Here is a 26,196-nt window from a genome sequence, read left to right on the forward strand (position 1 = left end):
GAAAAATAATGGTAGTATATCCTAACCTTAAAATATATATATATGTGTTTGTGTATTTAATATATATATGCTTTGTATATACGTATACATATAGTGTTTGTGTGTGCATATATATATAAAGATATATAGATATAAGTATATATTTACAAAAGAAATGATGCACAATGCATTTGCTCACCACTTGCTGACTGATGCCAGCCAGCTGCCAAGCAGCAGCTGCCTCCCTGGCCAACTCTCCCCAGCTCTGTAGTTTCACATGATGTCATATGGTATGGAAGATCCCCCTTAGCCAGTTTAGCTGTCCTGGTTCTGTCCTGTCCCAGCAATTTGTGCGTCCTCAGTCCTCTTGCTGTCAGGCTTACGTGAGAAGCTGAAGCATCTTTGTCTCTGTTCGTTGCTGCTCAGCAACAACTAAAGCTTCTGTGTATTATCAGCATCACTTTTCTCCCAGAGCCAAAATATAGCGTCACACCAGCCACTATGAAGAAAATCAATTCTGTTCCAGCTGAGATCAGTACACCAAAGCCAACTAACTAAGGATAAATAGGAATAATATAGATGTTGAAGGTATAACAATGTCTGTAACAAACCTAACAACCAACAAGCTTCTTTACCTAGCATTGCATAGAATGGCTTGGATTGGAAGGAACCTTAAAGTCCATCTAATTCCAACATCCCTGCTGTGGGCAGGGATGCCACCTACTAGGTCAGTTTACCCTGGGTCCCATCCACTTTGAAAAAATGTGATTCCCTTGGTGTTATTTGGAATTTTCCCATGTAATTTTGTGATGTTCAGGCATTATTCACAACATGTATTCATAAAAGTGCATAAAATAGCTGCTTTTGTATCCAGCATTAAAATGATGGAGTCCAGTTTATTGTTGGAATTTGCATATGGTGTTGGGAATAAAAGCAAATCTTTTAAAGTTTCTCTTAAAATGTAAAATGTTGGGTAAAATGTTGCTTTGGAAAAAGTCCTTCCTCTAGAGTGTTGATATAAAAGTTAACTTTGTATTTCTGTTATAAATTTTATATTAAGCATAGTTCTTAATTATGCTCATCTTCAAATTACTTTCATGTTCAAGTGGTATAATTCTTCAGGGAGAAAAAAAAATGTATTGAAGAACTTCACTGGAACAGGTATAGATGCACATCTCCAGAGTTAAGGCAACAAGAAGTCCATCAGAGGAACTGTCCTGCTCCATACTGGAGCCTGCGAGATAGTGTTGTCGTTGGCATACTGGGCTTGGGAAACATGTACATCTCACCAGAAACAATTTTTTATTAATATCTTAGTCTACTTGAACAAGAAAAGGTAGCTTATGTTCTGATTCTAAATTTTATCAGCTGTATCATCAAAAATAAGATCATCTCATTGATTGTATTTAGTTTCTTTTTCCTTCCCCCCAACTTTTATTGCTTACTGTCATTTTGCCAGCAGTTTAGAATTCATTATTTAGAATTCTATTCATCATTTGGAATTCATCATTTGTTCCCAGCTGATCTTCTTTTTCTTCTTTTTTCCCTCTATATTTGCTCTTTTATTAAAGCAAACTACTTACTCAGATTTTTTACTTTTGCTCCACCATTTCTCTATAGAAAACTATTTCCCCTGTGCATTTCTTTCTTTCTTTTTTTTTTTTTCTTTTTCCTCTTATTTGAGTGTACCTCATTACAAGGACATGGATTCCCTTGTATGTTGAAATTATTCCTTGGCCTCTACATTTGCACAGAAGGAATCAATTTTGTTTTTTACTGGTAATTCATATCAGTTTCTGGCTTCAGTTTCTCTTCAGCATGAACTAATTCAGTCTGCATTGAGAAAATTATCTTGCTCTTCAGACACTTGGCATTTTAAGAGGTATTTCCCAGTTTATTGAATAGAAAACAGTCTAGATTCAAGTCCTGGTTTCAGCCGGGAAATGAGGTGAAGTGTGAACCTGAATCTGCACTTCTGACATAAATACACCTGAGTACTGAAGTAGCACAAACTAGGATAAGAATATCCACTTCTTCAAAAACCATCATTATTAAATTACTAAATTTAAAAAAGTGATCCATTTGCACCTGTGGAAATGATTAAAATCCTTTCAAAATATTATTTTGAAGTTTTTTTTCTACTGAAGAAAGTGAACAAGAAAGTGTTAAGTACTACATTATTGCTGCCTTTCAATATCTTTCTAATGAATTATTTTTATGGAATACATGTTTCTTTGTTTCATGCATCACTGATTATAATGCATTTGGAATACACCAAAGGCAGTAGTTTTCTTTAAATCATTTCTTAAGCTACATGTAATAAGCAAGAGGAATGAGATAGGTAAAATAAATAATTTCTCCTTATGGCCTTAGCTTCAGGAAAATGTCTTGACTCTAAAAGAATGGTTTTCTCAGAGCTGGTGGTTCTGCTTTCTAGTCTCCTCTATGCATATAGTTAAAGAAATAAACTAAGGTAGTGTCCAGAGCCTGCTCTCCAGCTTTTCTAGTTTTGTCTCTGCTGAGGATTCCTGTTAGCCTTGAATTTCTTTGGTGTATTATCGCAAATAGTTGCCTTGCTGTGTTTTCTACCCCCACTGAAGGCTCCGTGAGATAATAGATCATGTGCTACCTTAGCTTAATGTTCTTGGCCTTTTTCAGATGATTGACAGTGCTGAATGATTACAGCAAAGCAGCAATTATCCACTAGCTATGTTATGCTCATTTCAAGGAGAAAATAGATGTTATTTGAGATGAGTAATCTGGACTGTGTCTTTCTGCTGAGTAAATGTAGGAGACCAGCCTGTAGTGAGTCATGATTCATTTCCCTTTTGTTCTGTGATAGTTTCTGCATGTTTCCCCTGTGCTCTCCTTCTGAATGTTTAACTGTGCTCAGAATTTGCTAGCCTACACAGTTGAGGGAGCTAAATCTCTTGGGCTTGATCAGGAACATAAATTCCTCAGGCTCAAAGCACAAAGATGATGGCAGGGATGGCAAGATGTACTTTCTCATTTATTAAAAAAAAAAAAAAAAAAAAAGGAAAAGAAAAAAAGAAAAAAAAAACCACCCTAAGCTAGCAACTATATATTTATAACATGAGCACATAAACTTGCATAGAGATTTTGCAGTCTAGCTTCTATAGTGTTTTATTGTCTTTTTTTTTTTTTTCAGTCTTTTTTTTCCTTCTTTCTTCAGTAAATTTCCCCGAAGAATTCTGTCAAGGTTTGGCTCATAAATAAAAATGAGTTTTGTAAAGTTCCTTCACACACAAGGCAAGCAGCGATTTTACCAAATGTTCAATGCTAAGAGATCTGTGTGTCTAGATATTACTGTTTTGGAAGATATTTTACAGAACACCTGTCTTTAATCAAAGTTCACACGCAAAGATGCAGTTTTTGTTTTTTTTTTTCTAAATCTGGCACTGTATCATGTGGACTTCCAAACTGGGATATTGTCCTGTGTCAGGAAGCTGTATATCTGTGGCTCTACACATCTTTATTGTAATTAATAATATTACAATGATTATACTGATTTATACCATTGCAATTATAGAAATTATTGTAATTATTAATAATTAATGATGGTATAGTTATTTTGCCACAGCCTCTTTTTAAAAGGTAACTCTTTTTCTATTTATAGGTCATCGAACATTGTTCATTGGCGTTCACGTGCCACTGGGTGGAAGAAAAAGTCACAGGCGCCATAGGCACCGTGGACATAAACACAGAAAAAGAGACAGAGAACGAGATTCAGGATTAGAAGACGGAAGAGAATCTCCTCCTTTTGGTAAGTTAGATTTTACTTTTGCATAGGTGTTTTTGCAATAAACATCAGTACAGCTATGCAAGAACTGTCCCCCTGTTGTGGTTGTGACAGGCCTGGAAGCAGGGTTTTGGAAACCCCACCAGAGCCTCTCTGGTCTCTGCTGAAAAGACAAGATTTGTTCCTCTAATGAATGGCAGTAGCCGAAGGTGGTCAGTTCACAAGAAACTTCACTAATCCCTACAACTGTAGAAGTCTGTTCATGAGTGTTTACAGAAAGTGCGATGACCACCTAGGGAGGGTAAGTGCTTTATGGCACTAGCAGTGCTCCATGAAAGCTCTGGAATGTTTGCCTCTAAAACATAACACAGTTGTGCTTCTTTACAATTAGTTTTGTAATACTGCTGATGTCACTGAATCTGTAGTGCTTTAAGATAAAATATCATCTAGATTGTGCTTTTTTCCTTAGATAGTACTGTAAAGTGCTATTCTGAGACAAGTCTACTGTGCACGTGAAGGCAAAGAGGAAAAAGTATCTTTCAATGAACAAATCTTACAAGTGATATTGAAATCCTAAAACTTCCAGATTTTTAAATAAAAAAGTACATTACATAGAACAGGAAAAAAACAGTGGTGATGAGTAGATGAGGTAAGCTCTGTCTCAAGACAAATGAGAATATTCTTTGCTCTTCACAAATAAAAAGTGCATGTGCTGAAATGTCCAAGCCTATAATAAGAGCTGAAATTTAATGGAAACATGTATAAGAAACCAGTTGTCAGTGTGCAAGAGAAAGTTTTTAAATCATTAGAGAAATGTACCAATGTAATTTCAGTTTACAGAATAGAAATTATAAGATGTTATTAAAAGCTGAAGTTTGTATTACGTAATCAACTTGCTTTGAAGCAAATAGGTTGTAAATGCTCGTAGTTAAGTGTACAGTAAACACCTTGAAATGCTCAAATATTTCACATATTGAAAATGAATCTGAAAGTAAAGACTTTTTCAAATGTAGTAAATATGAAATGCTTTGAAAACTGAAAAAATGTTGACTGAATTGTTTCCATCTGGAATGCATTTCAAATGCACGAAGACTCTGCATTGTATTAAAATCAGTTTCATGGAAAACAGCAGGAGTTCATAAAATGCTAAAATGGTTTTTCAGAAAGAATTTGCATATAAACATATAATGTCAGATTAAAAAGAAACAATGGAAAGTTACATTAGCCAAAAAGTGAGCTGTCTTAAAGTATGAAGCAGCGTATTCTATTGAGTCATCTGGTTTTATTTAATTGCCAATATGTGATGCATTTTGGCAGAAAACTTAACTCTGTTCTTTTAACTTCTGGAGTCCTAGGCCCGTGTCCTTCCTGATGTCAAAAGCAAAAATAAACTGAGATGGCTCAGTCTAATAGTCTTTGACAGCATGCAAATAATAACACGTATTCTTGAATACAGTTCTTTTTAAACTGAAAATTAACCTGTTTTCTGGGGGCTCCAAGAGTGGAATGGCAATAATTTATACATACATACATACATACATACATAAACACACACACATATATATAAAAGGTTTTGAAGTGCATACGTTAGTCAGCTTGTCTGCAGGTGCACTTGTTTGAAATAAGTGCAAGATTGCACATTTGTAAGTCAAGTTTTCACTTGTGACTGCCATGTGGAGGGTGTGTAGGTCATGGCACTTAAAATTATTACTTTTGTAATGACCAGGATAGACAAGGTATAGGCCAAAAACATCTTGATCTTCTCCAGTGCCAGAATGCTGAAGATACTCTTTGAAATGCTTAATAAACAATAATCTTTCTAAAGAGCCAACAGCATAGCTATTAAACACTGGTAAAAAACTGGAAATATCCAGTTTTTGACCTTAAAACAATATCTAAGTAGTAAAATTTGAGGATTTCAGCTATCCAGGACCGTGGAACCAAACTTTTACTAAGCTTTGGCATCTGTCTATCCAAGCATAAATGTGACACCACATAGGTCAAATCAAAACAGATTTGCATTCATAAAGCTTAAAATTATATGGCATTTTAGCGGTTAAGTACAGTCAGAGCGAATTACAGGCAGACAAAATTATTCAGGGATTAATGGTAGTCTGCATCTACACTCTTGTTTTTGCTGAGGATTTTCCTTGCAGGAAAATTTTAGCAGCTTGTGCTAAAACCTAGATAGAAAAAAAAGAAATTTTTTTTTTGTATAACTTACTCTCTGAGAGGGAGTGAAGGATACTTCCCTTACTAAATCTGCATCCACTAAACCTCAGTAATGCTTCTTATCTCTTCTTGCCCATGGCCACAAGGTTATAACAGTACCCAGGGGCTCAAGGAAGTTGCAAAGAAGACAAATGCACTTTATTCTCTCAGTGCATAACTTGGCATGAGGGCCAGTGCTACCTAAGAGAACAGATCTGAAATAATCCCTTTATTTATTAATCATTCTGACTTAATCGAACATAAAGAAATGCTTTACTCCTTCTCATCATAGTCCCCTTTTAACACATGCGCACTGAGTAGTAGAAGGCTGCATTTTGGGGAATTTGGGGGGAGGATGGTAAAGAAAAAGCATTTCAACAAGCAGGTGCAAGAAGAAAGAAATAGGAAAAAAAGCACTGTGAGACTGGCTTATAGAAAATAGTGCTTCAAAGTAAGTCAGAAAAATACAGGATGACTTTTATGATACAAGAGAATAAATTAGCAGTGTTTTGAAGTTGCAAAGTATTAAAGGGAGGCATAATAAAACCCAAAGGTGTGAGAACTGAATAATACAGATGCTGGAAGAAGTAAAGGCCTGAAATATTCAGACATGAAGTGCTCCAAACTTCAGTTCACTAAGTATGAGATAAAGCATTTTTTTCTGTGTGGTGGGTCATAACTTATAGCTGCATAATTTGTAACTTCATCTATGAAGTTTCATTAGGGGTTGCATGCACATGATGCCATGGGGCTGCAGAGGCCACCTCTCGTACTGAACAGGTGCCCACCTAGTTTTCAATTAGTGGAAAACAAAGGGTTTAAATTCCTTGTATCAAGGTGGCTCTGAAACACCTGTGTTCAGTGTAATGACCACAGTTGGAAGATTTTAGGTAATCCCTTTCAATCGTGGCTGAGAAAGCTCTACCAGCTACTTTCTGAGGGATTGTTTCTGCAGACCATAGATTTTAATATATATTTTTAGAATATTTGGATGGCAGCTGATAAGCTTTTCTGGAAAAAAATATATCTCTTACTGTCACTTTTCAAAAAAAACCCCAAATGTTCTAAATGTGCAGTTTCAAAGTTTGTAGACAAATAAAATGTAGATTATATAGTTAGTGGACTAAAAAGGAGTGAGCCCTGTCACTTGGGGGTGCAGAATACTTATGGAAATGTTTTTTTTGTTTGTTTTCTCTACAATCTGTGTCTCGCTGCCTGTCTGTTCCCTCTTGATGGTATGAGTTTGTCCAAGTTGTTTCCATTTGCTGTAAGGATGTGCCTTTGTATAATTTTCAGATTACATGGCTTGCTTGTGGAAAGGTTTTTTGGGTATAAGAATTGTAAGCTAAGCAACTACAAGATCTTGATTTTGACTATCTCACCTCATAATTTATAGAAGGAAAAGAGAAATCCAGTGAAATTATCCACTCTAGTTAAAGTACAGTAATGCTGTTTGCTCTGCTGAACAGGGCTATTGTTACAGCTGAAACACAGCTGTTGTAATCAAGGTTCCAGTTTCATGCTGGTGTTAAGCTCCCCTCCTCCACTGTTTTCTTTGTGGTGCAAGTATATGGCTGTTCTGTGAATTAAGTTAAGGAATTGATTCAAGTTTAAACTAATTTGTCAAATAAGCTGTCTCTAGTCTAGAGCAGCTCCTCGGTGCTGTTTGTTGGGAGGGTAATGGGGGCCAGCCCCATCAGGCTGCAGGGCCACAAGCTGAGTGGGAACAATGCTGTCAGCCAACACTGCTGATTATGGTGGTACTGAAAAGGCAGTGCAGGTTACCCCTTGGCTGGCAGGTTTTTGCTTGCTTGCTATGCAGGTTGATTTTACTGGCAGTTTTCAGTGTTTTCTATTTGAAAATGGGGTAGAATAGGAAGACATCAGCTCTCTGTAGTATGTTGTTAAGAACAGGTTTGATGAGGGTAAAGTGAATGCAGCTGTGAGGGTCTGGGGTTTGATTACAGCCTCCTGTGGTGTCCTCTAGAAGAGCATATATCAGTGGGACTGGTGCCAGTTTTGCTTTGCTATCTTGAAAACTAGCTTTAATAATTCTCTAGTTTTAAAGAGATTTAAGCTTGTAACTCATTATAGTAGATATGGCAAGGGATGCTAAGGAGTCCTGGGAGTGAGATGAGCAGAGGAGTGTACGTAGGTTTCAGGTGTTCTGAAGGTAAGACCAGCAAAAACTTGAATTGTGTGGAGTGGGATTTCTCTCAGTAGAGGGGCTTGTGGAAAAGCATAATCAAAGAACTCACCTGATTATATTCAGTAGCTCATCTCAAACCTCAAAGGGGTGTTAATGGAAAAAATTAATTTATTTATAAACAGTAAAGCTGTTAGGAGAATTGCCCTCCTTGTGCTTTGTCTGCTGAACTTGGAAGTCTGAATTTCTAGATGGCTGTGGAACAGATTGCTGTAAATCTGGATTAAAATAATGTAACGTAACGGCAGTTTTAAGAGTTGGGTAAGAGAAATAGAAGCTTGGGGATTGTCCATGTTGTGAGATGCAAAAGATAAGGTTATTTGTCGTAGCCCTGGGGTAATGAAAACAATTAAAGTGAGGAAAGCATAGTTTACTGAAAACAGGACAAGATTATACTTTATCCCATCCTAACAGACAGTTTCTAAGGTCTTTGAAGAGATTTTCAAAAGTGTATTGTATGTCTGTTTACTAATTTGTGTGTACTTCAGTAATGTAATTTTTTAAAAATCATATTTCTAATAAAAAAAATAATTACTACTCCATTTGCTAATTGCTGAGCAGAAGGGCAAAGTCTTATTTGCACAAGATGGAGGTGGGGGAAGAACCCACGCTCACCACTTTCTTGGTGAGCACGAGCAGGAGGGCAGTGAATGTTTGTGTGAGGTGATCTTTTCTGTGATCTTTTGAATTGTTCACACCACTTCCTTTTCACTTGAAGAAAATTGTTATTGATGACAATATGTTAAGCCAGTTCACGCCCTGCCTACAGCATGTCCTATGCAGCGAACAATCAGAAACAGTTTATTTAGTATTAATGTACTAGAACATGAGGTAGGAATTAAATGTTTTCTATGATGCTTGCTATCTTCTGCAAAATTCTTTAATGGAAATTATATTTTAATATTTAAAATGCTTACTAATTTAGAAAGTATTAGCCTACTAATAGTGACCTTAAATTCAGGTTCCTAGCAGGATTAGAAATGCAGAATCCTGTTCTAACAAGTGAGGCTGTAGCACAAATATTACCAGAAATACTTTTTTTGTATCGTTCTTAGATTTCATCAGAGAGGAGAAAATGTGGAATACAATTGGTACAAACCCAAGACTATGATTCTGCTTGGTCTTGGTGGTATGGCTTGGGCAGACTATATGTAATTCTGCCTAATGGCAGGGCACTTTGTCTTGGGAGAAACTGTGGCACACACTGAGGAGGAGCTGCATTTCACTCTGAGTGGTGCAGTGGAGTGTGTTCTTCTCTGAGTTGAGCTTACAAGGAGTGGCTAAGAATCATAGAATCAGTGAATGACTTGGCTTGGAAGGGACCTTAATAATCATTCAGTTCCAACCACCTACAGTGGACAGGGTTGCCATGCACCAGATCAGGCTGCCCAGGGCCCATCTGACCTGGCCGTGATTCTTTCCTACATGTGTTTTACAAGGTAGAATGGTGATGTGGGCCATTGTTCTTCCTAGCCTACTTTCAAATGTGGTCCCACAATGCAGTGTTTGCTATTGTCACCTGGGAATTAAATGATGTCCCACTCTGGTTTTTACCCTGCTGCTTTTGGTATGTCTGTGTATATACCTTTCTTTTGATTTGGGGACGTTAAGGACATTAATGACTTCAGTCTGAAGATAATGTCCACACTGATCAGTATGTCTGGTATTACAGAATATCAGGATTGGAAGGGACCTCAAATGATCATTTAGTCCAATCCCCCTGCCGGAGCAGGAACACCTAGATTAGGTCACACAGGAATGCATCCAGGCAGGTGTCTCCAGAGGAGACCTCACAGCCTCTCTGGGCAGCCTGTTCCAGTGTTCTGTTACTCTCACTGCGAAGTTTCTTCTCATATTTATGTGGAATCTTTGTGTATCTGTGGGATCACTTCCTTTCTGCAGTACTGCATCCCAGTTTGACTTTGTGCTTTTTACAACAGTATATCTGCCAGATCTTAATGTCTATCCTTTTGATGGTGAAGGTATGGATTTTTAAAACTGCAGTCCTTAAGTTTTCATATGGGCAACGTATTTGGGGCATCAGAGGCAGTGTGGGTGTCTGTGTGAGTGCCACATGGATGATGTGAGCATTAGCCCAAGTGTAAATGCTGGGTTTGGCAGTAGGCTCCCATGAGCTTCTGTAGCCACAGCAAATAGAAAACTGCTTCAGCTTTTCCTGACTCAGATGGCTCAGACAAGTGTGGTATTGACAGTAGTCCTGCTCCTGTCATGCAGCAGACTGCTTTCTGCCCAGTCCCAGCTGGTCCTGGAGGATTTTCTGAGCTAGCGAGATGAACCATTTACTTGGAATAATCATCAGCTGCTTATTGTACAACTTAAAGCGCACGTTGCTTCTGATTTCTCTGTGCTCTGTTATAAAACAACTGCAGTAATAGAAATAATAATTAAATTAATCTCTCTCTTTTTTTTTTTTTTTTTTTTTAGCTCAATCTAGATTACTTTCGTCGCTTTTTGGAAATAGAGCTAATAAAATGAAGATTTTTTTGTTTTTCAAGCTGGCTTTACTACTTAAAGCGGAAATAGACGTGGACGTGTTCAAACCAGTTTCTGTTTTCCTTACTTGAAAAATTGAGTATCCTATTTTGCAAATATTGTGCTTTTATAGTGAGGATTAAGTTATCACAGTTTGACAGTCAGCAATTGAGGTATTCTTTCATAGTGTTTTTGAATCACACATTACTCATTTTCTATATAACACATTAATGACATTTGATATTTATTTCTCCTATGAATAAAAGCCAAATCTATCTGGCATTGCTTGCATGTGTAATCCTGTTAACTCAGTTTTATAAGCAGAACCAACAAATCTAATTTTTTTATTTTGTTGCTATTGTTTAATAGCAATAATTTTGTTAGGGTTTTGTCCTTGAAATAAAATTACTGTATTACAAATCAAACTGTGTGTGTATATGTACATATCTAAATGTATATATATTCATAAGCAAATCCAAGTAGTAAAAATAGTATCCAGAATCTAGCAGCTAGTTTCACTGCTGTATTAACAGAAAAAAAGAGAACTTAGTGCATTTTTTGTCCTTTATGCAGATTCGTCACTGTTGTTAATCAACAATCTACTAGAGAGGAGACTTGGAGCAAACTGTGGCTATAAGTTGTTCTGTTGTTGTTACTTTCCTGACTTCAGAAATCCTGTTTTGCTTCACATATTGAAAACATGCATTTGCATGAGTATTGAAACTGTCATAAGGTGCTAGACACCTTACGACAGGAGGTGTCCCTGCCTGTATCAGGGTGGTTGGAGCAAGGTGATCTTAAAAGGTCCATTCCGACTCAAACAGTTCTATCATTTCTGTAATCCTTTAAAACTTCAGCTCTGCTGTATTACACTAATATATCATTTAACAGTAGCTCTTCCTGTTAATCACTGAATCAGTTCTTGGTGCTGATTTTACCAAGAGTACGGGATGTTCTTGGCAGTGCTTATTCTCATATTCTCACTCAGTCCAGCTCTTTCCCAAAGTAGGTTGTTTTCCATGATCTGTTAGTAGTCATATGTGCTTGTCCTTTCTAAGCTGGTATCTCGCTAAATTTTTTTTCCTTTTGAAGAATAGTGTTAACAAATTGCACAGTTCTTGACCAGAATGCACTTTCTAGTCTCAGATCACACCCTGCTGTTTATATTTATTTTATTGTTCTGTAAGAATGTACCAATGTGTATATATGAGGGTCATAGTTTAACAAATAAATAAGTAGGTAGAGAGAGTTTAAAAGAGAGTCTAGAATAAATGTAAGCTTGAAATGTTGTTAAAGAAAAAAAGAAAAAAGCAACAAGGGAAAGGGTGAAGTGAAAGTTACTTCTGTTCTTTTTTGCTAAAAGTAATTTCTGTCCCCTTAACTGTTTCTCCTGCCACTCTGTTCCCTAAAGCTTTTAGTAGCTCTTGAGCCATTTCTTTGTTTACCTACTTTCCTGTATTTAATCCAGGGTTTCTTTGTGAATTAATAAGTAGGCTTTAAAATTATTGTTTTCAACTTACAATGTTTGAGCTGAATAAACAAGTACATTAAAGTAGTCTGTGAGTTCTAGAAATTTTCTGAGTGACATGAAGGAAGAATAGTATGTCCTTGAAATATGTGGAGTGTTCTGAAACGAAGGATTGTGAAGTAATATAGAGGAATAACAGAAATGTAGATGAGAGACAGGAAGAATGAAATGGGGAAGTTGGAGCAGACAAAAGCATGTTCATATGAAACAACCTAACTATATAGCAGTTTTCAAAGGTTTAAGCAATGGCAGAAGTTCCCAGACATTAGAGAGGCTGACTTTTGTTTCTTTCTCCTGCTAGGTAAAATAAAGAATGCAGTTCACCAAATTTGTGGACAGTTAGATCTATAGATGCAGATTTACAATGTGGCAAACTGTTATTTTGTGACAGTGGAGTAAATTGCTTTTATCAGTTCTAAATATGCTGCCTCTTTTACTATTAGATATTGTTCCAACTTCCAATAGTTTATACTTCTCTAGATCTTGTTCTGTCTTTAGATGATTTTATTTAATTAGCAGACTAGACCTTACAGTAAGTTGAGGTCTCAATCTGAAAATGTTTATGTATAAATATTCTCATAATGATGTGTGTAGCAGTAAGTGGTGTCAGAAAGTCTTGATATTATTGTGAAATTCTAACTATTTTCTTTCTCTGAGGAAAAAATAGTGTTCTGGATCTGATATTTTTGTGTTTCTTCCAGATACTCCATCACAAAGAGTGCAGTTTATTCTTGGAACAGATGATGATGAAGAACACATTCCTCATGATCTCTTTACTGAGCTTGATGAAATTTGTTGGCGTGAAGGAGAGGATGCTGAGTGGAGGGAGACAGCAAGGTAAGTTTTTTGTTTTTTTTTTTTTTAAATTATCTACTGCAGTTGGTATACTGAGGAATAATTTCAAAGCTGTGGCAAGCTCAGGAACAGATTTTGGATGTAGAGCTTAAATAAAATCGTAATTTTAATCCTTAGACTGCTAGTATTACTGCAGCATTTGTTGTTTTTTTAGAGCCAAATGTTTTCATCTGGATTTATGAAATATAGGTCAAAATAAATATCCAGGGAAAAAAAATCAAAGTAAACATACTGTATACATGAATTATGGATTCCTAGTTTTATTAATATTTTAGCACTTCATTTTAATAGATTTTTGAACAGCGTATTATTTTTGAATCATCAAGAAACTGATAAAAGATTAAAGCAAGGAATAAGATAAATTTTGGAGCAATAAAATGTATTCTAGGTATCACTGAACAATTACAGTTGAGACTTAATGTTGGATTTCTTTTTCTGCTAAATTAATGCAGAAAGAACTGTTTAGATTGCATTTCTGCTGAAAAAAATTATTATTAGAGAAGAAATTTTGTTTTTGCATGCTTCCTTCCTCAAGCACCTAAATCACACATGCTTAGTTTCATTTTTCTACTTAGAGACTTAATTGCATATTTCTCTGTCAACGTTTGGTGAGAACATTCTTCAAAGCTGCCCAAAAATCAGTGGACTGCATCTTTGGTGTCGTTAGAATTTAAATTTTCAAAGGGATTTTGTGGAAAGTTATGTGCCTAAGCTCTTCATTTTCCCTTTAGTCTTACTGCAAATTCCTACTTTCCTAGAGGGCTGCAGAATTTTCTTTGAGCTTCTCTTTCTTTATACATCCATAAGAGGAGCAGGCAGAATCTAAGTATAGAACTTTACATGTAGAAAATCCTCATATGGGAATTGTACTGCAGAATGAGTGTAGTGGTGCTCCTAAATAATCTTATTAGTATTCAGAGAGAAAATCTAATCAAATTAGTAATTTGCAGTATTCTCATACTTCTTAGAAGAGGTCCTATGTATCTCTAATCAGTATCAGCTTATTTTGTGGAAAAAAAAACAGTATCAGTGACATATGTTATTTTTAACAGGAAAGTAACCACTATTTTGGTTCAACTTAAAAATTTCCTCTGCAAATCACCAAAGAGATGTTTCTGACATATTGTAACCACTTTCATTAGGATAAATAGCTAATAAAGATAGACAGAAAGGAATAAATGAGAAAAAAGGGATTTAAATTGATCTGTATGCACAGCCCTTCCTATTGTGATCTGATAAATAAAGAATCAAAATTTGGTAAACAGAGATAAGATTGTTGAAGAATGTGAGAAAAAAGCAGTCAGGAAAACTCTATTTTGGAGTTTAGGAAGTACTAAAAACTGAAAGACCGATAGATAGACTATGAACTTAAATACTTAAATAGTAAAAATGTCCTTCTTACAAATAAGATAGAGCGGGGGCTGCCATGCAGAAATAACTGGTCCAGGTGAATGGTCTTTTTTAGTTTGGATCCAGAAATTTTGGACAACGTTTGACATACGGTGATTAGCTATTAGAAAAGTAGAATATGGCAGTGAAATGATGGTATCCAATATGGAAATGAGAATCAAGGTGCTTCACCTGTGCAAATATGAGGGTGCAATATTTTATATCGCAGAAAGCTGAAATAACACAAACTAAATGCTATCTTTCTGTGATTCTGTCAGGTGAGTTGTATTATAACAAACATAGCAACACTCTTCAAGAAAGAAGAAAAGTGGTCTGAACAAACATGGACCTGTTATTTGGATTTCAGAGATATGCAAGACTTAGAACAATATCTGATGGAAGGAGTAATGGTAGACTTGGAGTTAAATGGAAAATCAATTAAAGTTTGGTGGTGTATCATCAGACTAACTTGATGCTATTTAATGAGATAATTGATTTTTGTGACAGGAGAAACAGTTGAACTGATTTTTTAATTTAGTAAACCTTTTGATATGATATAGCAATGATTTTATTACTTAAAACCTATTTTATTGCAAAAATTATATTAATGGGTAGGGCGCTAATTGAAGAGGTCATGCTTGAAGATGAAACAGTGTGAAGGAAAGAGACAAGGTATAAAAAGAATTACTCCTATTGAGTACCCTTGTTATTGAATGAGACAAAAAGTAGGGTTATGTTAAAACTCGTTAAGAAATTTGGAGGTATTGTTACTCTAGTAATAGATAAGTATATAATACACAACAGAATCATAGAATGGTTTGCGTTGGAAGGGACCTTTAAGATTATCTAGTTCCAACCCCCTGCTATAGACAGGGACACCTCCGGCTAGACCAGGTTGCTCAAAGGCCCATCCAGCCTGGCTTTGAATGCTTCCAGAATGTCAGAGTACAGCGATAGAAATGAGATGATGTTTAATATGGCGATGAGAGAAGGGCTGGTGATGTTCAGAATGACAATGAGGTGCCAATATTAAATAATAACAATAAATAATGTTTTACTGTGGATGACAAGCACTGTTAACAATACAGGTAAGGAAATATTCAACTCTGTATAGAACACAGAATTGAACACTTAGCATACATAATTTTAGATAATCTAAAGTACTATTTTGATACTGATGCTTGATCTGGGACTTGATTAGACTGATTTGATTAGAAACATGCTATGAAAATTATAAACACTGGGTTTGTTGCTGTACTAGCCTTATAATAATTGGTTAATCTGTGTGAAAAATACCATTGGAAGTATTTGTTTATTTTATTGTGCTGCTTTGTAGCTCCTGATTGATAAATTCAAATAAAGCGGTACAGAGATTGTCTCTGTCATTATTGTGTTTATTGGGAGTGACATGACTAAGCAGTCCTAAATTCATTTTACAAGGGCTGCTGGAACAAGGACTTGGATTGACTGAGGTAATTAATCTGTATCTTCCTCTTTTTTGATTGATCAAAATTGCATGCACAAATTAGCCTTAAAAATCTTGAGCAAACTTTTAAAAGTATTGGAGACATTTTGTTCTTGCTTGATCAAAATAGCAACATATCAAAAGAAACTGTGGATAAGATTTGACTAAAGCTTGGTGTTCTTTATGTAAATGTGCTCTATTCCTATATCATTTGTTTGGAAGAGTAAGTCATTTTGTAGACGTTTTTCTCCTCTTACAGGAGATAGGAGACTCCTATCTGTTTGCCATTCATCATTTTTTTTCAATTCTTGATTAACAATTCTAATCAGCAAAAGTGTTCCTGCACATTAATTAGTGCACAAAAATGTGCACTGCTACCATAGCCTCCTCCACTCAAGGATCTAATTTAAGGTGCCCTATCCGTGGAATTTGTCACTAAAGAATAAGAAATAACTTTGTTTTGTTGGTACAGAGGGGGTAAAATATTTTTTTCCTGCATTTTCAAGCTAGAAGAAATGGGTACCATTTAAAATTAAAAGCCAGTACTACTAATATAATAGATGTAACAATTTTTGGATATGGCCCACCTGTACAATTCTGTAGAGAATGAATGATGTATGGGTTATACCCTGAAAAAAGAACACACTGAATCGCAAGTCTGGCTTACTGGTTAGACTGGTTATAATAAAAAGCCTTTTTAAGATGAGAGTAGTGAAACATTTGAATAAGTTGCCCAGACTCGATCACCTTTAAAGGTCCCCTTCCAATGCAAATGATTCTATGATTTTGTGACATTGAACATATAGTAATGCAGTTGAAAATTGCAAGTATTAAGAAAGCAATTCATGTTCAAATCTGTCCTATAGCAGCTTGCTATCGTGACTGAAAAGGAGTGGCTAATTTGAAGGAAGTATTTGTCAAACTGCTGGATCTCAATTACTTGCTCATATGAAATGAAAATTTTAGGAGAATACCACTTCATTTCCAGACAAGGAGGAAAATGGACATTTTGGAACCAGGAGGAATATTTTTAGGTTTGAATTTTAATGAAGTTGCTTTGAAAATAAACCTCTGTCCATAGTTTAGAAAGTAAATTGTTAATAGTAACTGATTAGAAAATGAATGTACTGGCAAAAAATCAGGATTATGAAGAAGTGGAAATGCATCTTCAAATGGACCAAAATTCCCAAAGGTACTAGGTAAAAAAAATCTTTACATTTGTCACTTCTGTTTTGTTTTCCTTTGCTTTAATCTGTAGACAGCCTAGGCAAGGAAAAATTGGTGTGGAAGTTGATAAAGATTGTAATGTTACATTAATAACATTGAATCTTGAGTGAATTGTAGGTGTAGGTCTGCTGCAAATATAATAGAGTATGAAATAGATTGTGTTGTAACTTTCCAAACTTCATACTGTGTACTGAAATTCTGTAACCAAGTCTACAGTAAAGTGTGCACACTTCTTTTTTTGACTCCGGAAAAAATCAATGGAGGAGGGGCTTTAGAAGACCTTTTATGTGCACGTATGTCTGTTATATATTTTTTCCTGTCATAACAAACTTGGGTGAAAGTCTTGTTGGCATGATTTGTCCAAGCAAATGTCCTATCAGAGGAACTAAATCTCGTTATCAGTATACCTGTTCTAGACTTTACCAACACACACAAAAAAAAACTATACAAATTAAACCATTCTATATTATTGGATCCCTCTCAAATAAGTTAGTTACTACCTAGAGAATATATTTCAAGCACATTAGAATATGTGGCATACAAGCTCAGAATGTATGTGGGGATAACAGTGTTTTCTTGGAAATCATAAATGGCTTTTATTTCTTAATCATATCAATTTAAGGGGTCAAGCTGTAGAACTAAATATATATATTTGTCTAAGAACTGAAATGTGGAAAATTGTCACACTTGGGATCCATGCCTGAGTTGAATTTCAGTCATATCTATCCTTGAATCTCGTACATGAGTTCAGAGGGTTGTTGAGATTTTTACTCTAGTCTTAAAATCCACTTGAACACATATGATTGAATGACTGTAAGATTAGAGATTTACTTTTTTGTTTGTTTTTTTTTTTTTGATACTATTTCTCCCTTCTCATGTTAAAAAAGGATAATCTGATGTAATAGTTTTGAAAAGCTAAAAGGTGATAAACATGATTCTCACTTGATGAGAAAATTCATGTAACGCTTCTTAAAATAGAAATTTAGTCCAAAATCAGAATTCTCTCAGCTGGGTATGATTTATGTTTATTTAGTAGACTGTTAGTTCATTAGGTAAAAATGTAGGATGTGTTTGAACATGTAAGTTTTAGTAACAGGAAGAAATTGGATCCAACCTATGAAATTATACTCTTCAAATAGATTGAAACTCAGGTGGATATGATCTTTATGGAAAAAATAATTATCAAGTTAGTAATAATTTTCTATGGATTTTATTGCTGTGCTTCAAGATTCATGACTGATTGATACCATAAACCGAGGAGCTTTAATTAAAACTCTTACGATGATTTCTTTGTCCATGAAAGGTATGAGCTCTAGTTATGGTGCTTAAGAGATTGTTTGTTCTGTTACCTGTTTTTATGAAACTTTTAAGAACATGATTTTCTTTTATCTGTAATTTTAAATCTATTTAGAATTAGTCATTATGTTCCAAATTGGGCAGATTGTAGCAGTATAATCATATAAGTAGTATTGAAGACAGTTTACAAGAACAGAAGCCAATGATAGTATGAGATTTCTGATCAGATTCTGTAAGAATCTGTGCTCAGATAATTGCTTTTCTGTATATATATGCATGCTTTTTAGCCTCTTGTTTGAATCAGCATAAAATGAAATTATTGTATGCTAGAAAGAATTGGTAATATCCAAGTATGAATATAAAACTCCTAAAGGCATAAGGAACATGGACAAAAAATGGAAAGGGATGTGAAGGCAAAGTTATAGATAATTGCCTCCTAAGAATCTGTAAAATAATTCATCATGTTTGGGATGTTATGGCCACAACGTGTCTAGCACATTTTTAGGTTAGACATATGGGTACTATGAGTAAACTAGAAGCTGTCTTTCCTTAGGAAGTTCAATTGTAGCTGCAAAATGGGGGGGGATATATATATATATATATATATTTTTTTTTTGTTTGTTTGTTTGTTTTTCATTTTTCCTCTCTCTCCTTCTTTGAAACTTTCATGGCTTGCTGTAGCTCATCTCTTTCAAATCATGGCTTTGAATGTGGTAACAGTGGGGGATGAGTTAATGTATGTTTAATGTCTTGATGTTACTTTTGAAAATCCTACTGGAAAAACCTTGTTTGCATATATGTATTAGAAACTTAATTTTAAATTCATTATCCAGCTCTCTGGATAGTGGAGACAAACATTTTTGTGTGCTGTGACCTTGGTGCTTCTCTGATGGGATGAAAACAAGGAAATAACCCAACTAGATTTGGAGGGAGGGGAGAGATTGCAGTGAAGGGAGAGAATAGAAATATAACGGAGGAAAAGGACTCGTGGGCAAAGATGAGATATGAAAGCAGGCTGCTACGGAGGAAATGGGGATGGAAAATGTTTAAATACAAAGAGGAGGAGACACCTAAGCACAGGAAACTGAAGATTTTTTTACGGGAGAAAAGTAGAGGAAAAATTGGGGGGGAATGGTGTTTTTAAATAAAGGAGAAGTGATGAGAAGGCAAGCAGCTGATGGAGTTAGAATCAGTCAAGTGCATCAGTAAGGTAGCAGATCTGCTGGTGAGTGGGTCACAGGAGTGGTGTCTACTTGCAACTTAGCATCAGAAGTAGTAGAATCCTGTATACAGTGATGGCTGCAAGGAATAAAGTGCAGAATATCGGTAAACAGGCATATTTTGCAGGTAGGAGCAGAATTAGGTGAGTGAGACAGGAATGGAAGAGGGATGGGCATGTCTGCTGAGCTACTGGGCTCAGGGGTTTGGTTACATTAGAAAATGCTTAGGTCTAGAAGTCTTAAGGCTGTACACTTCCCTGCTGTCTGGAAATCAGTGTGAATGAGCTGTCGAGATGTGAGGTGCTCTGACTTCTCTGTTGCTTGGTCCACATAAAATAAACAAGTGCTGTTGCTTTTGTCAAATGATAGAGGCTTCTGCTGTTGCTGCAGCTGTTCAAGGCTTGCCAGACTGGCATGCTACATGTTTCCATTCATCAGCATCCATGTAGGCTTGAAGGTTGAAGGACTTAATTTCAATTTAAAACACTTCTGCATAAGTGAACAGCATTTCTGAGTATTGTTTATATGTTTAGCATTCTTTGAACGTTTTTAGTGTAATTTTTATCAGCGAATTATTAAGCAGTCATATGAGTAAGTTCATCCAACTGGCTAGAGACAAAAGACTTGATCTGTCATGTAAGTTTCATGTCATTTTAACTTTATTGAGGTCTCTTCAGAGTGGTACAGAAGCCAAGAAGAGCCAAATGAGACATAAAATAGATACAGTTATATTTCTGAACTCTAAAGTGCTGTTTCACATCATTCACATGGTGGTTCTATCAGAGTAAGGATCGTATTTTAGAGCTTGAAAGATACACAAATATGTATACTCTGTCTGTGTGTGCTTGCACATTTATTTGCCTGTGAGGATTTTCATTTTAATTGACTGAACTTTTAAATGAAGAATAGCCTAAATTTTGCATAATGTTTTATTGCCATTTTGAGTGGCATAGTACAGCTAAACAAGTAACAAAAGTTCATATCACTGTCTTCTGAAAAGCTTATGGTGGTGAGAATACATTGGAGCATTAATACTTCATGGAACTCAATACTTTAAATGAATAATATATCTTTATTCTGTGGTGGTCAAATTATAATCTTGTGTTAAATACGGAGTGTTTCTTACTATGTATAGCTTTTATTTTTTTCTACAACAAATTCTTCTCTTGAATCCTTTCCACAATTGTTCTTGTTCCATCATAGCATTATCATTTTATGGTGGAGTTTTTGGAAAATACAGAATTATTTCTTAATATGCTTCTCTTCATCTCTGTGACAAGTTTAGCGGTGCTCTTGCAATATCCATGGAAGTAATGTATTTTGTATTTCTTGCATACTGTTGTAAAATTGGTTGTTTGGGGCTGTAAATTGGTTATTTGGAGTTATAAAATTGATTGCTTGCACAGGTGGTTGAAGTTTGAAGAAGATGTAGAAGATGGTGGGGAGAGGTGGAGCAAACCATATGTTGCCACACTGTCACTTCATAGCTTGTTTGAGCTGAGAAGCTGTATCCTGAATGGCACTGTTTTGTTGGACATGAGAGCTAACTCCATAGAAGAAATTGCAGGTATGTATTGATGCTGCATTTAATAGTTATGAAAATTAATTACAAGAATCAAGATACATGTTGCTTATAAGAAAGTCTTGGAAATATTTTGCTCTATGTGTTAGAATCTAAAATCAGACACAACTGGTGTGTTATTTTTTTCATTTTCATTTTTTACTATTTTCAGAGTCAATTCTTATGTAAGGGAGAGAATTAAAACAGAAAAGAGAGCACACTAAGAATATATTTCAGTAGAACAGATACATTCTTTACTCCTGTAATGCTACATCACTTTGTGAATTATGCCTGTGGTAATTTCCACAAAGCGAAGCTACTGTTACTCTAACTGCAGACAATCTAGCTTAAAAACAAACAAAACGTAAAGGAAGATACATTATAATTATACAAGATGAAATCAGACTGGTTTAAAAAATGTCTGAGTTAAAAATACTAGTTCTGACCTAGTCCTTATGTGCAAGTTTTTCAACAAGCTTTAAGATGTATTTACTTTTGATAAAGTTGAATATGTTTTATCTTCAATGAATTTGGCAGGTCAAATTCTAGAGCTGTTGAGAACAGAAGTAGAAATCAGGCAAACATAGTGCATGAGCCTTCTGTCCCCCAAAAAAGAGAATGAGACTGAATGCCATTTCCTGTTTTCCTGGTATTTCCTATAAAGATAAATTAGTTACTGCAGGAGGCTGGCAGTGTGTTCGTTACTGTAATGGAGCAGGTTGTGAGGGGCAGTATAGGACAGATGTGCGATGTAATACAGTCTCAGACAATCCTAAAACTTTGAAGGTGATTGCTTGGCTATGCTAGAATCATCAAGTGCAAAATATGTTTTTCTCCCTTTCCAGATAAAGCAGCTAATTTGAATTAGATTGTTTATAAATAATTTTGTTAGTAGACAAGATAAAATAAGTTTCCTTTAATCTATCAAGGCAGAGCTAATATGTGTTATAAACAAATATATTTAAGAGAGTCTTTAAAACCCATTATTAAAGTGATGCTACTCTGTGCTCTGATGTGCCCTAGATTGCTTCTAGTGCTGTATTCTTGATCCTATTTAAAAATTTCTGTTCCTTCCATCAATGAAGACACAGAGCAAAGAGCGACACTATTTTATCATCTGAGGTCTCTAATTTCCTGTTTCTCTACTGTTAGTGAGGGCTGGTCTCATGCTTGTTATGGTTATAGGACTCCAAATCCTCCATAACAATATGGAGGATTATTTTATTTGTATAACTTGCTTTATATCTTCATAATTAAAAAATTTTACCTTGCTTCTATCTTACTTTCACAATGTTTCTGATATGTTATATCATATATATATGTTTCTTTCACAATGTTTCGGATATTTTATATAATTTATATATTTTATTTAGACATTTTATATATTGTATTTAGACATTTTAGACAAATATTAGTTTAGGCAATATTAAATAAAGCTATATGTTAACAGAAAATGTAGAATAGATAACTTTTGTTGATTTAAAGATACCAAGGACAATGCAAGTAAACTTTCCATTGCTCAAGACTATGAAGACAACTGTTTTACTGATGATATGAAAGTCTAGGCAGGTGTCAGATAATTTGGTTTAGTTACTTACAAGATCAGATAAGGTAGATGTTGTTCAATGGGTTATATATAACAGTGGAAGCAAAATTTGCTACTCTCTGCATTTACCTTTCCTATATTGTTTATGTCAAACTGATGCAAAGTATTACAAATTCAAACTTGCAAAAAACTTGTGTGGGTTTCCACTGTATGCTGAGATCTGGTTCTCCCATGAATCATAGTCTGTGAATCAGAGCTTGAAAACGTTTCTTGTTAATGATAGCAGCTAAACATGAAGAACAAAAAGCAGCTGATTGCATGAGCAAAGATGTTTATTAGTATGCTGCTTTACTGTTTATTTTTTTTTTAAATCAAAAAGTGCTCAAATCAGCTGTTAGATGTTCTGCTATTACTGTTTGCTTAAGTAGCGTGCTAAGATTTTCAAGCTTGAGTTTGAGCGTTTTTAATCCAGAAGTCATTCACCTACTTTCATAGTCACCGAGAGATCCATGCCAAAATTGTTTGTATTCATGTGGGGATTGTCAGAACAAAACTATAACTTCAGAAAAGTTCTCTATCCCCCAGGAGGAAAATTCTGTGTGTTTAGTGAAACCAAAATAAATATACATTCTTATACATTTATACATTTATAGTCTCTTAACACTGATTTAGCTGTAGTCATATTAGTTTTGCTTTGTTTTGTTTTTAGTTAATATGTCCAAGAACTCCATGTTCACACTACTAATTGCGGTTTGAAACTCATCTCAGGTATAAGTTGTCCCTTGGTATAGAATTGGATGAGTAACTGTAATGCTGTTTTGAGTCAGTTTTGCTTTGGGGATATCTAAATTTTTCTTTTTTGCCTAGGTTTTTTTTTTTTTTTTTTTTTTTTTCTCTCTGAGAGGAAGCTTTAGATGACTTTCCTGATTTACTGTGTGCTATTTTAAACTCATAAGCACCTCACATTGTGGCAGATGTGTGTGTATTTTATTGGTTATTTTAGTAAGTGTCTTTATGATAAGGTGATAAAGTTTGCAAGGGTTTTTGTAATTGAGAAAGGAATTCTTCCACTGCCAATTTGTGCAGTGCTTATTGCTTTCAATAAGCAATGAGGGATTTTTATTTCTTCTTCTAAGCAGTTTTTCAGCAGACTTTTACTGTGAATGAATCATTTTATAAATTACCCCTCTTCTGTCTTAAGTTTCTTTCAAGAGTTTTATCTTCCTTATAAATAAAATTCCTATTCTATTTGCTCTTGTCTGTTATTATTGTTTGTGTTGTATTTTTCTTCCTCAAGCATGTTGCTTCGCAATTTCTTACTATTATGATATATATGAGGTCCTTATCTCCAGTATTAACAGTATGTTACAAAGGCACAAATTAGGCAGGATTGGTGTAAGGGATGATCGTAATGGTAGTAGTGGCATGCATGCCATCAAGACATGTGTGCTAGATAAATTAGAAATGTGATCATTCCAAATAATGTGTTGGTCTGCTCTTTTTTTCCATATAAATTGCTTCTGGAGCTGAAGATGGGACAAGATCTCTCAGGAAACTTTTTCCCATCTCTTCTAATAAGTTGCTATTCAATGTCAGTAGTTATGATAGATATGATCCTATGTATTGAGCTATATAGTTCAGACTCCACAGTTGATATCTATTTGAACTGTGTATGACATTACTGAATGTTAGAGTTGACAGAAATGGTTCCTAGTCTGTTGGCTTCAGTTGTTTTCAACATTTCACTCCCTATATTAATTTCAGTTCTTGTGCTTCTGATTGACAGCTCAATAGTATGTTTGTTGTTGTTTAAAATTTCATCTGTTGATAACTTTCTGCATTACTATATTTCATTTTACCTTGTAAGAACAACTAAATTAGTTGTTCGTATGTAGTTTCTTTCTTTTTACTTGATTTTAAAGCTTTTTTTTTTTTTTTTTTTTTTAGGTAGAAGTGTGTGTTATGTATTTGTATTTGCTGGTAACATCTTGCTGTCTGGGCTACATTCCAATTTCAAATTATACTCTATATGCAGTACCAGTCTTTGTATCCTTGAAAGAGTTATACTTAATCTACATTGCTGAATTGAGACAAAGAATTCTTGTTTGTTCTGGTCAAGGCTTTTAATATATAAATGCTTATTCACTAAAGCATAAGAAGTCCAGACTTAGCCCTTGAAAGTTTCTTCTATTTAAGTCTGTTTTAAGATCTTAATGGGCTTGTGGTTAAAATCTATGGATGAGAAAACATCTTTTATACTGTTTGTATGGCTCTCAGAACATTTTGTATTTCATCCCTGGAAACTCTGATAGTTCTGCATAAAAATATTTTGGCACCAATGATATGGTGAGAATTTTTAAATCATCCTGTCTTCCAGCTTGTCCATTCTTGATTAGATTCTTTCTTTCCAACTCTTATTAAAAAATGACTTAATCTACAAGGCTGAAAATTGCTTTGGACAGGCACCCAATTTTCTTTGTTGATGAAGAGCTTATTCATACTCATGATGTTGAACTCACAGGCAATATCTTACTACAGTAAAGACTCCTGAGATGATTTCCAACATTGTATTCAAGCAGGGAAAAGAGCGTGTTAATTCCTGACATTCCTCAAATTGTTCTTAAATTTTATGCGTTGGGTTTTTTTCCTTTGAAAACGGCTCAATTCCTCTGCTGAAATGTGTCATGTTAAAAATGTGCTTTTAAGTATATTTTAGGTTTTCTCTTTTCTTAACGTGACTTGTTTTTTAAAAAATGTCCTTGAAGTGGCTTTTTTGTGAGTAAGCTAGCACTGCATAGCAAGGAATTCCGTTGAACATTTGATGTAGTAATATTTTATCGATCACTTCTGTATAGAACATATGCTAAAAGGAAGTCTGTAAAATCTATGTAATCAAAACAGTTTATTTTGGAAGTTGTCTCTTAAGGAGATATTTGCCAGAATCTGACTGCACCATTAGAGAGCAGCTTCACTGTGTTGTTCAAGTTGGCAGATGAAAATGTTCTCTTTTGATATTTTCATTTAGTTCCTTTGAAACCATGTAGCTTCTCAAATTACCATCTGTTTTTTTTTTTTTTTTTTTTAGTTGTAATCACTCAATGAACCTAAAAGGTTCTTCTATTTAACATATGATGCCATTTTGTATCATTTGGTTCAAAAATTGTTTGGTCCAGCCTTTAATGGCAATACATTCAATCATGAATCACAGATCTTGCGTTTTCTTGTTGTTGTGTGGAGTGTACTGTGAACAAATGTCAAGCCTTTTCAGATAGAAGCTGTGCCCCTGAGTTAGTTGGTGGTGCTTTGACTTGCATGCATTTGAATTATTAGAAAGTTCTATTTATTTTAAAAATGATGTTAGTATTTTTTTCAAGTATAATTTTAAATAATCCCATGCTTTTCAATGCAGATATAACTGTTTGTTTCTTTTTTTTTCCAAGCAGTCTTTTGTGTATGTTTC

General features: G+C 34.9%; 1 protein-coding gene across 5 annotated transcripts in view; it reads left to right on the plus strand.

Annotated features, from left to right (window-relative positions):
- Positions 1-26,196, plus strand: part of SLC4A10 (solute carrier family 4 member 10) — a 189,254-nt gene that overhangs the window by 100,666 nt on the left and 62,392 nt on the right. For 4 of the 5 annotated variants that reach the window (XM_090143851.1, XM_090143852.1, XM_090143850.1 and 1 more), the window contains 3 exons: positions 3,617-3,763; positions 12,879-13,014; positions 21,036-21,196. In XM_090143851.1, the coding sequence (XP_089999977.1) occupies positions 3,617-3,763; positions 12,879-13,014; positions 21,036-21,196 (444 nt within the window). Of the gene's footprint in view, positions 1-3,616; positions 3,764-7,989; positions 8,124-12,878; positions 13,015-21,035; positions 21,197-26,196 lie in introns of those variants that run through there. The other variant, XM_090143853.1, reaches the window with a different exon arrangement.

Source organism: Phasianus colchicus, chromosome 7 (assembly GCF_987193195.1).
Source record: "Phasianus colchicus chromosome 7, bPhaCol1.hap1.1, whole genome shotgun sequence".
Taxonomy (NCBI): domain Eukaryota; kingdom Metazoa; phylum Chordata; class Aves; order Galliformes; family Phasianidae; genus Phasianus; species Phasianus colchicus.